Source organism: Myotis nattereri (assembly GCF_964212035.1).
Source record: "Myotis nattereri genome assembly, chromosome: 3".
NCBI classification, from domain to species: domain Eukaryota; kingdom Metazoa; phylum Chordata; class Mammalia; order Chiroptera; family Vespertilionidae; genus Myotis; species Myotis nattereri.
In genome coordinates, this window is record NC_138077.1 from 175603092 (window position 1) to 175617567 (window position 14476).

The window sequence follows — 14476 nt, forward strand, 5'->3', positions numbered from 1 at the left end:
ATAAGCGAGCCCTGGACCTAGACTGCCTCCGTTTGAGAATTTGCTTGGCCAGAGAGTGCTAGCTGTGTGATCTCGGGCGAGTTGTCTATCCTTTTGGAACCTTGATTTCTCTCAACTGTGGTATGGGAACAATAGCAGGACCTATGTTACAGCGCTGATACAATCCAAGTCCTAAGAGCACTAGTCTTCTAATCATTTACGTTCAGATGTCGGCCTGTTATATCCTCTTTATATTCTGCAGGTATCTCAAACGTAATAAATTCAATGTTAAATCCTTGATTGCCCTTCATGTCTATTTCTCTTCTAATCTTCCTTTTTCCAATAAATATACCACCTTCTATTCAGTTGCTTTTGGAAAACACCCGGAGTCCTCCTTAGTACTTCCATCTTCTTTATCATTTACATGTAATCCCTTACCAAGTCTCATTAGTTCTATCTGTAAAATATACTCCAATGTGTTTTCATCTCTACTATTAGCATTTTTTATTACCTGGACTTCTGTGCCAGCCTCATTATAGCTTTTGCTGGCTCCATTTTTACTCCTCTCCATTCTGCTCTCCCTGCCACAAATAAGAATCACGTCTAGTAGGCTGGGATATTCACTTTCTCAAGGCAAGACTTCAGTCGACAGTGGCCAGCATTTGCCATCAGATTTTTCAGATTCTGGGCTGACTTACCCCCTAATTCTGATCGACACATTTAAAAAATTTATTTGTGAGTATAATCAGAAGACAGTTTTTTTTTTCTTTTTTCTTTTCTTTTTCTTTTTTTTTTAGGCCTAGGTGCCATGCTCCCTAAATTGGTGTATATAGCTCTTCTCTGACTTGGTATGTTGGTGTTCACTTACGATTCACCATGTAGTTAATGTATGCCTATCTAGGCTGTAGGGATGCACAATACCTTGATGGAGGTCACAACTTGAGTAAGAAAGAGGTTCCCAATTGAAGAATATACCATAGAGACGTAACTTTATCTAAGGGTCATGCAAACTTAGTCTAGGGACTAGATTGAGGAAGAAATTATTTGAAGTGAAGGTATAACAGCTATGTAGTAATTATTCTGGTGAAGGTGTTGACAGTGATGTTTTTGACATGGCGGACAGCGTGTCTAAAGGAAGAGAAATGATGTCCTTGTGCGGGAGTTGAAAGTTCCATGTGACTACAGAATAGAGTCAAGAGCACCAGTGTCAAGAGGGAAAAGTGACAGGTAGGTAGAGACTTCTTTGTTAGCAATTGTAAGGATTTTATACTGTATCTTGCATAGTGGTTAGGACCTTGGACTCTAGAGTTAGACCTATGTCTGAACTCTTATCTCTTCCACGTGACTGTAGGAAAATCACTTAATCTCTTCAAGTCTGTTTCCTACTCTGAAAAAATGGGAATAGTGATAGTATCTACCTCAAAGGGTTATTTTAAGTATCCCGGATTTGATTCTTTTTGTGGCTTGTATCCTTTTTTTTGGACATTAATGCATCACACTCCCTTGACTTCTTGCCATTTAATATTCAAATCACATAACATAATTCTTGTATTCCTTTCTATCCTTATTAGACTGGCTTCCTTTGTACCATCCTGAGAAGGAGAGAGCATCCTGACCTGAGGACACAAATGCCCTGTGCCCCTGGAAGTTTTAGCAATTACCAGCCATTGCCATACATTGATACGTTGGCATTCTGATTTTATGTCAGTCTTATGTGCTTGGCTAATGGGACTGTTCTTGGGAGATGGATCTATTGGTCATGTGCTGTCCCTTTAGATTTATGAGCTTTTAAGGCCAAGGGCTAAAGAGAAGATGGAAAATTCATTAAAATAAAGTTACTCTTGAGGCCTCCTTCAACACAGGCAGCTTGCTTTCCCTGGAGTGCTCTCGACTCTGCTCCTCTAGTAGCTGTGAGCTTGTTTTGTGTATTTACATTTTTATAGTTGCTTTAATTTTGTATTTACAAGATATTTAATTTACCATTATATAAATTCAAAATGACTAGTAGAGAGTTAGTAAAAGCTGGTAGGACTGAGGTGTGGCATAAGCACAGAATAATAAATAGCTGTTCAGGTATCCACTGACAAAACGATGTCCTGTGAAATATTTGATTTTGTTGTGTTTATATATTAATTTGTCATTATACAGAGAATTTGGCACTTTAGTCATTTACAGAAATGATTTTTGTTTATTTGATTTCACAAACAACGAAATCATTCATTTTTAGTTTTATTTGTTTCTTAACTATGGAAAAAGACCATGTATTTTAGTGGCTCTAAACTGGACCTCCTAGCAGGGCAGTTTATATGATTGTTTTGGTTGTCACAGTGATTGGGGAGATGGGGATTACTGACGTCTCATGGACATGGAGGATGGGGACAGGCCTGTTAAATGTCTTATAGTGGCCTGCAGAGCCCTCAGAGGGAGGAACTGTCCAGCCCTGGTGAATTGTAAGTGGCCCTTGTGAGAGGCCTGCCTGCTGGGTTCTTAGAGCCTCAGTAACTGTGCAGATAGCACCATCTAGTGAGGGAAGTAGGTCATAAGCAAAATTTACTTTCATCATAAAAATGAGAGAAAATCCAACATTCTAAAGTTTCTGTAAAATAAAAAGGTTATAGAATCGTAGACTTTTGGAGCTGGAAGGAAAATTAGAGATAATCTAATCCACCCTCTCCCTTTATAGATAAGGAAATTAGGGTCCAAAGAGGCGAAGTGATTTGTCCAGTAACATATATACCTAGTTAGTAGCGAGAGACCAGGCGGGAGTCCAGGTCTCATAGTTTCTCAGGTGAGTAATCTGAGCCTTTGTCATAGCAAACTGACTAGCTTTGTGTCCTATTTGGGTTAATAGCTTATCCGTGGTCGGCAAACCGCGGCTCACGATCCACATGTGGCTCTTTGGCGCCTTCAGTGTGGCTCTTCCACAAAATACCATGTGTGGGCGCGCACGTACAGTGTGATTGAAACTTTGTGGCCCATGCGCAGAAGTCGGTATTTTGTGGAAGAGCGGGTAGTTTGTGGAAGAGCCACACTGAAGGGGCCAAAGAGCCACGTGTGGCTCGCGAGCCACAGTTTGCCAACCACTGGCTTAGGTTATTTGTTTAGTGATTCATTTAAGAAGGAAACAACTGTAAATGTGCACATCTCATTTACTAGGCTTGTTATAAGGTAAACTTTCATAATGCATGCATTATTCATTTCACCTTGTTTTGAACCTAACTGTATTACCTAGAAAAATGAGGCAGGCTTCTGTGTATTTAACGTTTTAGTTGCTATGATTTCAGCTGTAAGTGTTGAGTGTTATGATAAAAGCTTTAGGATAGAGAAAAATATATACATGAAAATGTATTATAAATTTATTATATTGATGAACTGACATGCTGGCAATCAAAAGATGCAAAACACTTCAAACTAAAGGAAGTGAATTACAAAATAATGGAAGTCTTTTCATTTCTCCTCTTTTAGGGCACATGAAATGAATTAATACAACGAGTTAATATTTGTTATATACATAGAACAATACCCGATACATATAAGTGATTATTAATTAAACAAAATATATAACTGATATTTTGAACTTCTGGTTTTAAAACCTGTGCTCTTCACATTGCCCTAGTATACTGCCTCAAAAAGTAATCCAGGACCAATGTAGTTCACATATTTTTGTATGTTTGTGGCCATTATCAGTTCTGTTTTAAGGAGGAAGTGTTGTCTAGAAAGTGTTTCATCCTTCTTTCTTTATGCACTGCCAATGGATTAAATAAGAAATCACAAGTGGCCCTGACTGGTTTGGCTCAGTGGATAGAGCATCGACCTGCGGACTGAAGGGTCCTGGGTTCGATTCCAGTCAAGGGCATGTACCTTGGTTGCAGGCACATCCCCAGTAGGGGGTGTGCAGGAGGGAGCTTATTGATGTTTCTCTCTCATCGATGTTTCTAACTCTCTATTCCTCTCCCTTCCTCTCTGTAAAAAATCAGTAAACTATATATATATATATAAAGAAATCACAAATGAAATTAATAAATACTAGAGATAAATGAAAACAAGACCAGAACCTACCAAGAGTTATGGGATACAGTGGAAGCGTTGCTCAGGGTAAATTGGTAGCTATTAATACTTTCAAAATGTGAAAGATCTCAAACAAGCAACCTAACTTTACAACTTAGAAAACTATAAAAAGAAGAACAAAGTAAACCTCAAGCTGCTAGAAGGAAGGAAATAATAAAGATTAGATCAGAGATAAATTACATCGTGAATAAAAAGAGTTTGTTTTTAGAAAGACCAGCAAAATTGACAAATGTTTAGTTGGACTAGGAAAAAATAAAGAAGATTCAGATTACTAAAATCAGAAATGAAAATAGAGATAACACTACTGATTCTGTAGAAATAAGGAAGTGTATAATACAGTATGATGAACAATTATATGCCCCCCAACTTGGAACCTTGATGAGATGGACAAATTTCAAGAAATAACTTACCAGTGCAGCCACTGTGGAAAAACAGTATGGAGTCTCCTCAAAAAACTAAAATGGAACTGCCCTATGATCTAGCAATTCCACTTTTGGGAATATAGTGAAAGAAACCCGAAACACTGATTCAAAAGAATATATGCACCTCTATGTTTATTGCAGTGCTAGTATTAATAGCCAAAATTTGGAAGCAGGCCGAGTGCCCATCAGTAGGTGAGTGTATAAAAAAGTTGTGGTACATTTACACAATGGAATACTACTCGGCCATAAAAAAAGAAGGAACCTTACCCTTTGTGATAGCATGGATGGACTGGAAGAATATTATGCTAAGTGAAATAAGCCAGTCAGAGAAAGACAAATACCATATGATTTCACTTATATGTGGAATCTAATGAATGAGACAAACAAAATAGAAACAGACTCATAGATACAGGGAAGAGACTGAAAGCTGTCTGTCAGAGGGGAGGGGTTGGGGGGCTGAGTGAGATAGGTGAAGGGATTAAGCAAAAACAAAACAAAACAAAACAAAACAAAAAACAAAAAAACCCCATACACAAAAAACCAAACTCAGACAAACAACAGTATGGTGATTACCAAAGGGAAAGGGTCGTGGTGGAGGGAGAAGAGAGTAAAGGGGGGATAAATGGCTATGGAAGGGGAAGACTCTGGGTGGTGAACACACAATAAAAATAAATGATGTATTGACCAATATAATTTTATTGACCAGTGTCACCCAATAAAATCAATAAATCACAAAGAAACAAGTATGGAGATTGAATCAGTAATCAAAAATCTTTCAACGAAGAAAAGCCCTGGATCTGACAACATCATTTGTGGATTCTACCAAGAATTTGAAGAAGTAATACCAATTCTTCTCAAACTTTTCTAAAAGACTGGAGGGGAGGGGAGGATACTCCCTAACTCATTCTGTGAGGCCAGCATAACCCTAATACCAATGACAAAGACACTACAAGAAAAGAAAACTATAGGTCAATATTTATTCTAGAGGTATAGATTAAGAATAAATTTTTTAGTGCAGTTTAGTAACAGTTAAATTTTAAAACTTAATTTTTATGAAAACTTAATTTGGAAGAATTTTACTATTAATACATGTTCTTTTTTTTTTCTGGACCACTTTATTGATATACTTCTTTTTTATTTTTATTTTTTAAAATCTTTATTGTTGAGATTATTATAGATGTCCCTCTTTTTTCCTCCTATTGCCCCCCTCCACCCAGTTCCTGCCTTGCCCCAGGCCTTCACCACCCTATTGTCTGTGTCCAGAGGTAATGCGTATATGCATATAATATCTTTGTTTAGTCTCTTCCTTTCCCTCTGAGAATCGTCAGTCTGTTCCATTTCCATGCCTCTGATTCTATTTTATTCACCAGTTTATTTTGTTCATAAGATTTCTTATTCATTTATTTTGATTTTTAGATTCAGTTGTTGATAAGTATGTATTTGTTGCCAGTTTGTTGTTCATATTTTTGATCAGTGTATGCTTAATTTCTGACTGGTCCTTTTCCATTTTTTTGGAGGTTTCTAGAAGATTCTTGAGTAACCTTATAATCGTAGTTTTAAACTCTATATTCAGTAGTTTGCTTTCTTCCATTTCTTTCATTTCTGACATGTTTCTTGTCTCTGCATTTTGACTGCTTCCCTGTGTTTTTTTCTGTTTTGAGTAGAGCTGCTATAGCTCCTTGAGTTGGTAGAGTGGCCTTGTGTAGTAGGTGTTCTATAGGGCCCAGTCGCTCAGCTTCCCCAGTAACCTGAGCTGGAAGCTCTATGTGCACCCCTTTATGGGCTGTGAGCACAATCTTGTTGTAGTTGAGACTTGATTGCTGTTGGTGTCACTGGGAGGAATTGATCTCCAGGCCAATTGGCTGTGAGGACCAGCTGTGACTACAGTGGGAAAGCTGCTGTGCAGGAGACACCCCTATGGAGCAGGACTTGCTTCAGTGGGGCTTTGGTGCTCACTGAGTCTGCCCCTTGAGTGTGTCGCTTATGGATGTGTAGAGTTATTGTCTGGTATGGTCTGACACTGACCACTGGGTCCATTGGCTCTTGGGCCTCCCAGGAGGTACAAAGTCAGCAACTACCTGAGGCCACCCAGCAGGAGCTACAGAGAGATCTGCAGATTCCTCCTCTTTGTATTGGGTTTGGAAGTGCCCAGATGAGGCCCAGCTATGAAGCAAGGCAGGCTGGTCCTGGTGTGGGTCTTGGGCCCTTCATTGATAGGTTTGGGGCTCCCTGACCCAGCTGCAGCTTATTTCAGAGTTTAGCCTGAGCAAGGACAGGCCATTCATATGCAAAAGCAGCTGCACACAGCTTGGGTGGGGTTGTAAATTGGATGAGGTGGGGTCTTAGGGAGTCACCAGGGCAGAGCAAACAGAAATGGCTGCCAGTCAGCCCTGTGACTGGGGATGTCCCAGAATAGGAACAGTGATCCCTGCAAGCACCTTTGTCTGGAAGAAAGCTGCCCCAAGTTCCTGCCCTGATGCCAGATAATCCAGTTCCTCCTCATATGTGTCTGTGTCCCCCAAAGCCAAGCCCTGATGCTGGAGCTCAGAGGAAGCAGGACCTTGTAAGTTCAGTTCATAGTGCTAGCCTTTTAAGAGGGACAGCTGGGTTTCCAGTAGCCCCTGTGTCACTAAGCCCCAGTCTGCACTGGTTTTTACAACCTGTAGTTCTTACTGCCCCTAGGGACTTCTATTCTAAGCTCTGGGACCCTAGGCTGGTTGTCTGGTGTGAGGCTGGGACCCCTTGTTTCTCTGGTGTCCTCCATAGAGATGATCTCCCTCCTGATTAAAAAAGCAGCACATGTGGGTGCCCGACCAGCCTGTTCTGCGCCTCTGCACCTCCTACTCATTTCAGTATGCTTTCTTCTTTACTTCTCTAGTTGTTGGACTTCCATTCAGCCAGCTTTCTGGCAGTTCTGGATGATGGTTGTTCTGTATTTTAGTTGTAATTTTGATGTGGTTGTGGGAGGTGGCAAGTTCAGGCATTTACCTACGCCACCATCTTCAAATCCCTAATATGTGTTTTTAATATCTATCATAGTGAAAAGCGTGGGTTTTTTTGGGAGTGGTATTATTGTAAATATTGTGTGGGGGTAGGGCAAGGAGAAAGGGTGGGCATATTTTTTTTTTTGAGTTCTATAAAACCATATTGTTTGAGTGTTCTTTTTAAAAGCAATGAGTATATTCCCCTTTTATTAAAACGATAGAAAATATTTTTAAAACATGTAATGACACAAACATAAACTTTTAAAGATGTCCTCATAGTTATACTCATGTGTGCTTTTATTAATTTTGGTTCTAGGCTTGTGTGGATGTCAGATCCAGTTCAGTGTTTTGGCAGCAGCTGGAACTTGCAGATACCCTCTTTGGTCACCCCAACGTGCCAGAATGGTTATCCACACACCCTTCTCATGGAAACCGAGTTGAGCAGTTGGATAGACTCATACCCAAGGTGAGCTAACACTATTGAAGGCAGGACACTATTTTTACTGTATCCTTTATTTTTTAATGCGGTTACTTCTCATGCTTAGAGAAAGAGTTCTAGTTTGTCAGCTATTTTGATCACTATAATTATGGATTATCAGTTTTCAAAGGATTTGACTGAAGAGTAAAATCCTGCTTGTTCGCAAGTCATGGGGGATAAATTGCTGTGTAGACTTGACTTTTCTTGAAGGTGAAGGTTTAAGCTTTTTAGTATCATTCCTTTTAATTTTACCTGATTTGGTGAAAGTCTAAAACTCATGGCATGTTTTTTCAACATATTGCTCATAATTTAATTTTTTCTCAGTAATTTAAGCTTATTGTTAAACAACAACAATAACAAACTCCAGTTAATGACTTGTGTAAAATTTTTGGGTCAAGTGAGTATTAATTCCAATAATGATGCTGGAATATTTCTTAGAAAAATAAAATCCCTTGATATTAGTTTTTTTTCAGGTTGTTTATTTCTTTAAAAAGAGAGAGTAAAGTGTGCATGACTTTTTTTCTGTAGACTTCATTAATGAATAAAGCTAAAGCAGCTTTTTCCCAATTAGTTTTTACTACCATCTAAACATGTTTTTATTTGTTAACATAATTTAAAATGTTTTCTGTGGTATCCACTTCAGTGCAAGATGGATGTCAGATATCGCCAAACCAGGCTGCACACTCTTTCTGTCTCACTTGCTTTGCCAGGATGACTACAAATTTAACTTGACAGATAGTGAGCACCTGTTATAAGAAAAAAATACTGGTAGATACAGGGGATACAAAGAGAATTAAGACATGGTTTTTTATATTTGCAGGATGCTAACATAAGTACAAAATGATTCTTAATACAATAAGGGATAGGATTTATTATAAGAAAAGTAGAAATATAGTGGTATGCAATTTGAAGGAATAGCCTGCATCTATTTTGGGATAATAAACTACCAGGAGATTCATTTATTGATTCATGTGATTTATATGGAAATCCACTGATAGTTTGTCATTCTGTATTCTGTTGCTGGGAACAATACAGTTTCTGCTTTCTTGGAGCTAACATTCATGTCAATGCAAGTAATAAACAAACATATACATACATACATGCAGTATGTCACACAGTGATAAACACATTGGGGAAAAATAAATTAGATTAAAGGTAGTAAAGAGGGCTGGGCAGCAGAGAACGCGTGCTGGTCTACGTTCCTTTGTCAGAAAAAGCCTTACCTAACAGAAGCTGGAAAGAAGCAGGGGCCAAGTCTGTGGCTCTCTGGAGAGAGAGTCTTCCAGGGTGAGGAGGCAGCAAGTGCACAGGACCTGAAGGGAGAGTATGTGTGGTGTGTTCAAGGAATGGCAAGGAGCTGAGTGAGTTAAGGAGGGGGTGGGGGGATGGTTGAGGTATAGGGGGATCAGATCATGAAGAGTCTTTTCTAAACCATTGTAAAGACTTAACTTTTATTCCAAGTGATATAGGAAACTAGTAGAGGGTTTTGAGTAGAGCAGTGGTTTTCAACCTTAGCTGCACATTAGAATCACCTGGGAATCTTTTTAAAATCCTGATTTCTGGGCCTCATCCTCCGGAAATTCGGTTTCTTTGTTACTAATGTTGTGGCCCCACCCCATAACAAAGAAACAGAATTTCTGGAGGATGAGGCCCAGAAATCAGGATTTTAAAGAGATTCCCAGGTGATTCTAATGCGCAGCCAATGTTGAGAACCACTGGAGTAGAGGAATGACTTGATCACGTGATCTGCATGTGTTCTGTGGTGGTCATGGGGACTGTAGTGGGGCAAGGGTGGAACCCAGGAGACTCTTTACAAGGCTCTTGCAATAATCCTGTTAAGATAGTATAGAGGCAGAAGAGAGGAAAAGAAGTGCTCAGATTTTGGATATATTTTGAAAGGAATGATGAGGATTTGTTGCTAGTTTGGGCATACTTGTGGCCTTTCATGGGCATTGGGGCCAGCCAGACATGGATTCTTAAGAAATATCCTAAATATATTTCATTTATACCCTTAATTTGAAGAAAAAATATTTGAGAAAAAAAACAGCAGTGACATTTACTTGATGCATTGTAATTATCATTCATCTTAAAAGCACAGCACACGACTGGAAGAATATGGGTTTCATTCGTAACTAATTTGTCCTGAAGATCACTGACTCTAAGCCTTAGTAAGTGCTGCCAAGACCCAGGGAACTTGCATCACCCGAGGAGACGTAGCCTCTCGCGAAAGCCAAAATAACCACATGGTTTCCTTTTGGGATGCCCTTTCTTTTTATTTTGTTCAGTGAAATTCTAAAAATGTGTGGTTTACTTAAATTGGATAATGAATTTTAGCCAACTTTCATCTAAATTCTGAGTTATCATTTCATCATCAAAGATAACTAAGGATCTTTGGAGAAGTAAAATGTGCTTTAGAGAAGTTTTAAAATAATTAATTGATTATTTTGAGTATGAAGGAAAATGATTGGAGAAATAAATATGTTATTTGGGCACCAATGATGAAGATAAGCATTGGGAGGTATTATTTTTCTAAAAATAAACTATCCTAGTTTAGAAACTTAAGTTGAAAACCTTATATATCCCCCCCAAGTGATTAAAATCAATTTGAAAGTAATAAAATTCTACTACAATATTGGGAGTAATTCAGTAGTTGAAGTGAAACTTATAGTCAGTGTAAGAGTCTGTTGATAATTAGAATACATAGTCATAATTCAGAGATTGGAATTCCCTACTATCGTTTCTAATTTCTCTAATGAAAGAAAGCAAATCCTCAGGCAGTATGTAGAATTATGTGTGTCTATATACTACTAAAGACTACGTTTTTTGTTTGATTTTATTTAAGATTTTTTCTACTTATGTTAATGCAATATATTTTACCTAATGCTCCTGTTCTTTGACAATTCTGATATTATGCCTGAAGTGAGGTACGTCTCAAAGGCAGTTGGAAATACACAGCAGAGCACAGACATCTAGGCCAGAGATGAGGGAGGACTTGAGAGTAACTCCATAAAGGTGGTAGTTGAAGTGGTGAGAGTGGAGTAGGCAGAGAAAAAGATCCTGGATAGAGTTAACAGTGTTAGGTGGTGTACACATTTAATTGGGAGGAGGAAGACAGAGCTTCTCGTATATCCGATTCATAGGAGGAGAAAAGATCAAGACAATCAGGAAAAGAAGTCATATGTGGTACTTTAAACAATAAAGAATTTAAATTAAAAAAAAGAAAGAAAGAAGATAATGTAAAGAAACACCACAAGACCGGAAAAAAAAGAAAATCAGGAAAGTAAAATTCTTTGGTTCCATGAGAACACAAATCTTGGTAATTTTGATTTCTTTAAAATGTAACTTAGTGAAGATTGTATATTTTTATTTCTTATTGGATTCCTTGAATAAGTATCATCACAGAAATGTATTATTTTTTTACTAGGCATATCAACATTTAAGATGTTTTAAAACTATACTTTATTCACTTAACAAATATTTATTAGTAATCATTTATGTGCCAGATTGTAGGTGTTGTAGGTGCTGTGAACAAAATAGACAGAAAAAAAAACCCTTGCCCTTATGAAGCTTATTTTGCAGTAAAGAGAGACAGACAATAAATAGAATAAATTAGTAATATATAGAATAAATCACCAATATCTTATTTCTATATTAGTCATTAATAAGTATTAGGGAGCAAAGCAAAGGAGGAAGGACAGTGTATTAGTCAGCTTGGGTTAAGCAACAGGAATTCATTTCTTCAGAGTTCTGAAGGCTAGATATCCAATCCAGTATTAAGGTTCCAGCCATTTGATTTCTGGCGAGGTCTTTTCTGGCTGCAGACGGCTGGCTTCCCACTGTGTCCTTACATGGTGGAGAGAGTGCACACGTGTGTCTCTTCCTCTTCTTATAAGGGCAGTAATCCTATTATCACCTCCTCTAACCCTGATCATCCCCCAAAGGCTCCACCTCCAAATACATTGGGGGTTAGGGTCTTAACATATGAATCTGGGGTGAGAGGGGGGTGAAATACTTCAGTCCATAACAAGGATGTAAAGTGTGAGCAGAGATGGCAGAAGGGCTGGAAAAGCTGTTTGAAAGGGAGTTGATCAGAGAAAGTTTCACTGAGAAGATGTTACTTGGACAAAGGCTTAAAATAAGTGAAAGAGTCTTTGCCTGGGACTTGAGGGGCGTGGGGTGGGGTAAGAACCTTCCAGGTTAGGAAATAGCCAGTACAGTGCTCTGAGGCAGGAGTGAGCCTGGTGTGGTTGGGATGGAGTGAGCAAGGGAAAGTGAGGGTGCAGGCCTTGAAGCCCCTGTGAGAACTTCGCTTTTGTTCAGAGATAGGACCCCAGGGGCGGATTTCAGCAGAGGACTGAAGGAGTACCAGGATCTGACCTACAAAGGATGCATCTATAGTTCCTACAAAATACTATAATCATAATTTTGGAGTATTTTAGTATAGAATAATGTTTAGAAACCGACTAGTTCTGTTTTTAAAAAAATATTTTTATTGATTTCAGAGAGGAAGGGAGAGGGAGAAAGAGATAGAAACATCAGTGATGAGAGAGAATCATTGATCGGCTGCCTCCTGCATGCCCCCTACTGGGGATCGAGCCCACAACCCGGGCATGTGCCCTGACTGGAAATCAAACACTGACCTCCTGGTTCATAGGTCAGCACTCAAACCACTGAGCCATGCCAGCTGGGCCAGACTAATTCCCTTTTTTGTTTTGTTTTTAAATCAAGAAAATGTCCCCAAAGTAGAAAACAGTATATTCCTGCTATTTTTTTTAATGTGAATTCTGAGATAAAGCATGTGTAAAAGCCTAGTTAAATATAATCCTGTGATCCACTAGCGTTTAAAAAGGATAAATATAGGGTTGTAGTAATGATTTTATTTGTAGTTAATAAAATGATATAATTTTATTTACTTGAAATAACAGTTAAATTTAGGAAACACATATCCCACATATTGTGGTTACCATAACAACTTGGGTGAAAGATTGAAGAACAGATGTTATATCAACCTGTTGATGTTTAGTAGTATGACAGTTTTAAAATTATAGTTGCACTGTTTAGAATTTAAAATTGTATAAACCATAAGTTGTCCTTAAAAGAAATACTTTCTATAAGGATTGTTATAAATATTTACATGTTATAAATATGAATATATTTATATGTGAATATTTATATATGAATAAGGGAAATTGTATGATAACCCAGGGTAAAAAGTCACTTGAAATATTTATTTTACAACTGAATTTAGACTGAATTTTTTTATTTTCTACTTCTCTCACCAATTCTTTGCCATCTTTTCCTTGGGGTGGGGCGAGGAGATGGATAGTGATAAAATATATAGGAAAAACATTTAATTTACTACATTCAGTTTTTTAGATGTCAGAACCACTCAGTGGCTGGCTGTCAATACATTCATTTTATTCTCACTTATTTTGAATTCTTTAAACTTTCAGGAAGCTGGGGGTTTGAACTCAAATGTAAATCATTCTTATGCATTTATAATTGGACAGTGTAAATACATAAATCATTAATATTATACATCCCATAAATAGAACATGTGAGAGTGCTTAACATTGAAGTGAAATGTCGTTGTTGGCCAATGTACACAAACATATACCGTTCACCTTACAGAATTTCATTTTCTCTGACAGGGAGAGTGTTGAGGAAGAGGGAAATATAGCAGCTACTGTAATTGAATTGGCCTCTGAATCATATAAAGCCAGGAAGCCTGACAGTAACATTGTCTAAAACCTTTAAAAAATATTATGGTACATATGATGTGTATCTACTTGAGGCTGAAAATGAATGGGCTATTGGAAAAAAATAGCTCTTATAGGAAAAGGGGGAAAAAATGAAGGTAATTATTTTCCCCCTTGAAATGTCTTGGTTCCTATTTTCATAGGAAGCTTTTAATCTGATCATGAAACTTCTCTGGCATTAATTTTTTCCTTCAAAAAAAACCTTTATTATAGTTTAGTTTTTATGAATAAGTAATTGCAGTTTTTCTTAATATGCAGTACCTACAAGAATCCTAATGTGTATTAGCAGTTCCATGAGTAGAGTATAGTATATTGTACTTTAGTTGTTACTGGGAATAAATACAGCCATTTCTTACTATGTTATTCTCATGTTAGGAGTGGTTGATTATACAATTTTATTTGAAAACTTATTATTTTATTTCAGAGAACATTTGGCCTGTGTCAAGGTGGCCTTATTTTTAATATACTTATTTAAAACTTGTAGTTACTTACATTTAATTATTTTAGACCACTTCAAAAATTAGTCAGACTTCAGTTTCCACTGCAGCTTATGAAAGGAAAAGAAATGAGAGGAAGAAAAATTTTAAAAGGTAAATCATGATATATAAATATAAAATGAACCATATTTGCGATTTTACTTGACTTACTAGTGAGGGAGCCTGTAATATGTCACCACTAGCTCAAAGGAGACTTCAGTAACCATCTTCATGCAGGCTCTGAGGGATGCTGAAATGAACTTAAAACCAGGCGCAAAACTGATCCACTCATAAGGCAATCAGTTGCTTT

The 14476-nt window shown here is 37.7% G+C and overlaps 1 protein-coding gene across 2 annotated transcripts in view; it reads left to right on the plus strand.

The window, feature by feature from the left end:
• OMA1 (OMA1 zinc metallopeptidase) overlaps window positions 1-14476 on the plus strand; it is a gene marked incomplete at its 5' end in the record, with an annotated part of 524473 nt that overhangs the window by 24102 nt on the left and 485895 nt on the right. For both annotated transcript variants that reach the window (XM_081088464.1, XM_081088465.1), the window contains one exon: window positions 7770-7919. In XM_081088464.1, the coding sequence (XP_080944590.1) occupies window positions 7770-7919 (150 nt within the window). The remainder of the gene's footprint in view (window positions 1-7769; window positions 7920-14476) is intronic.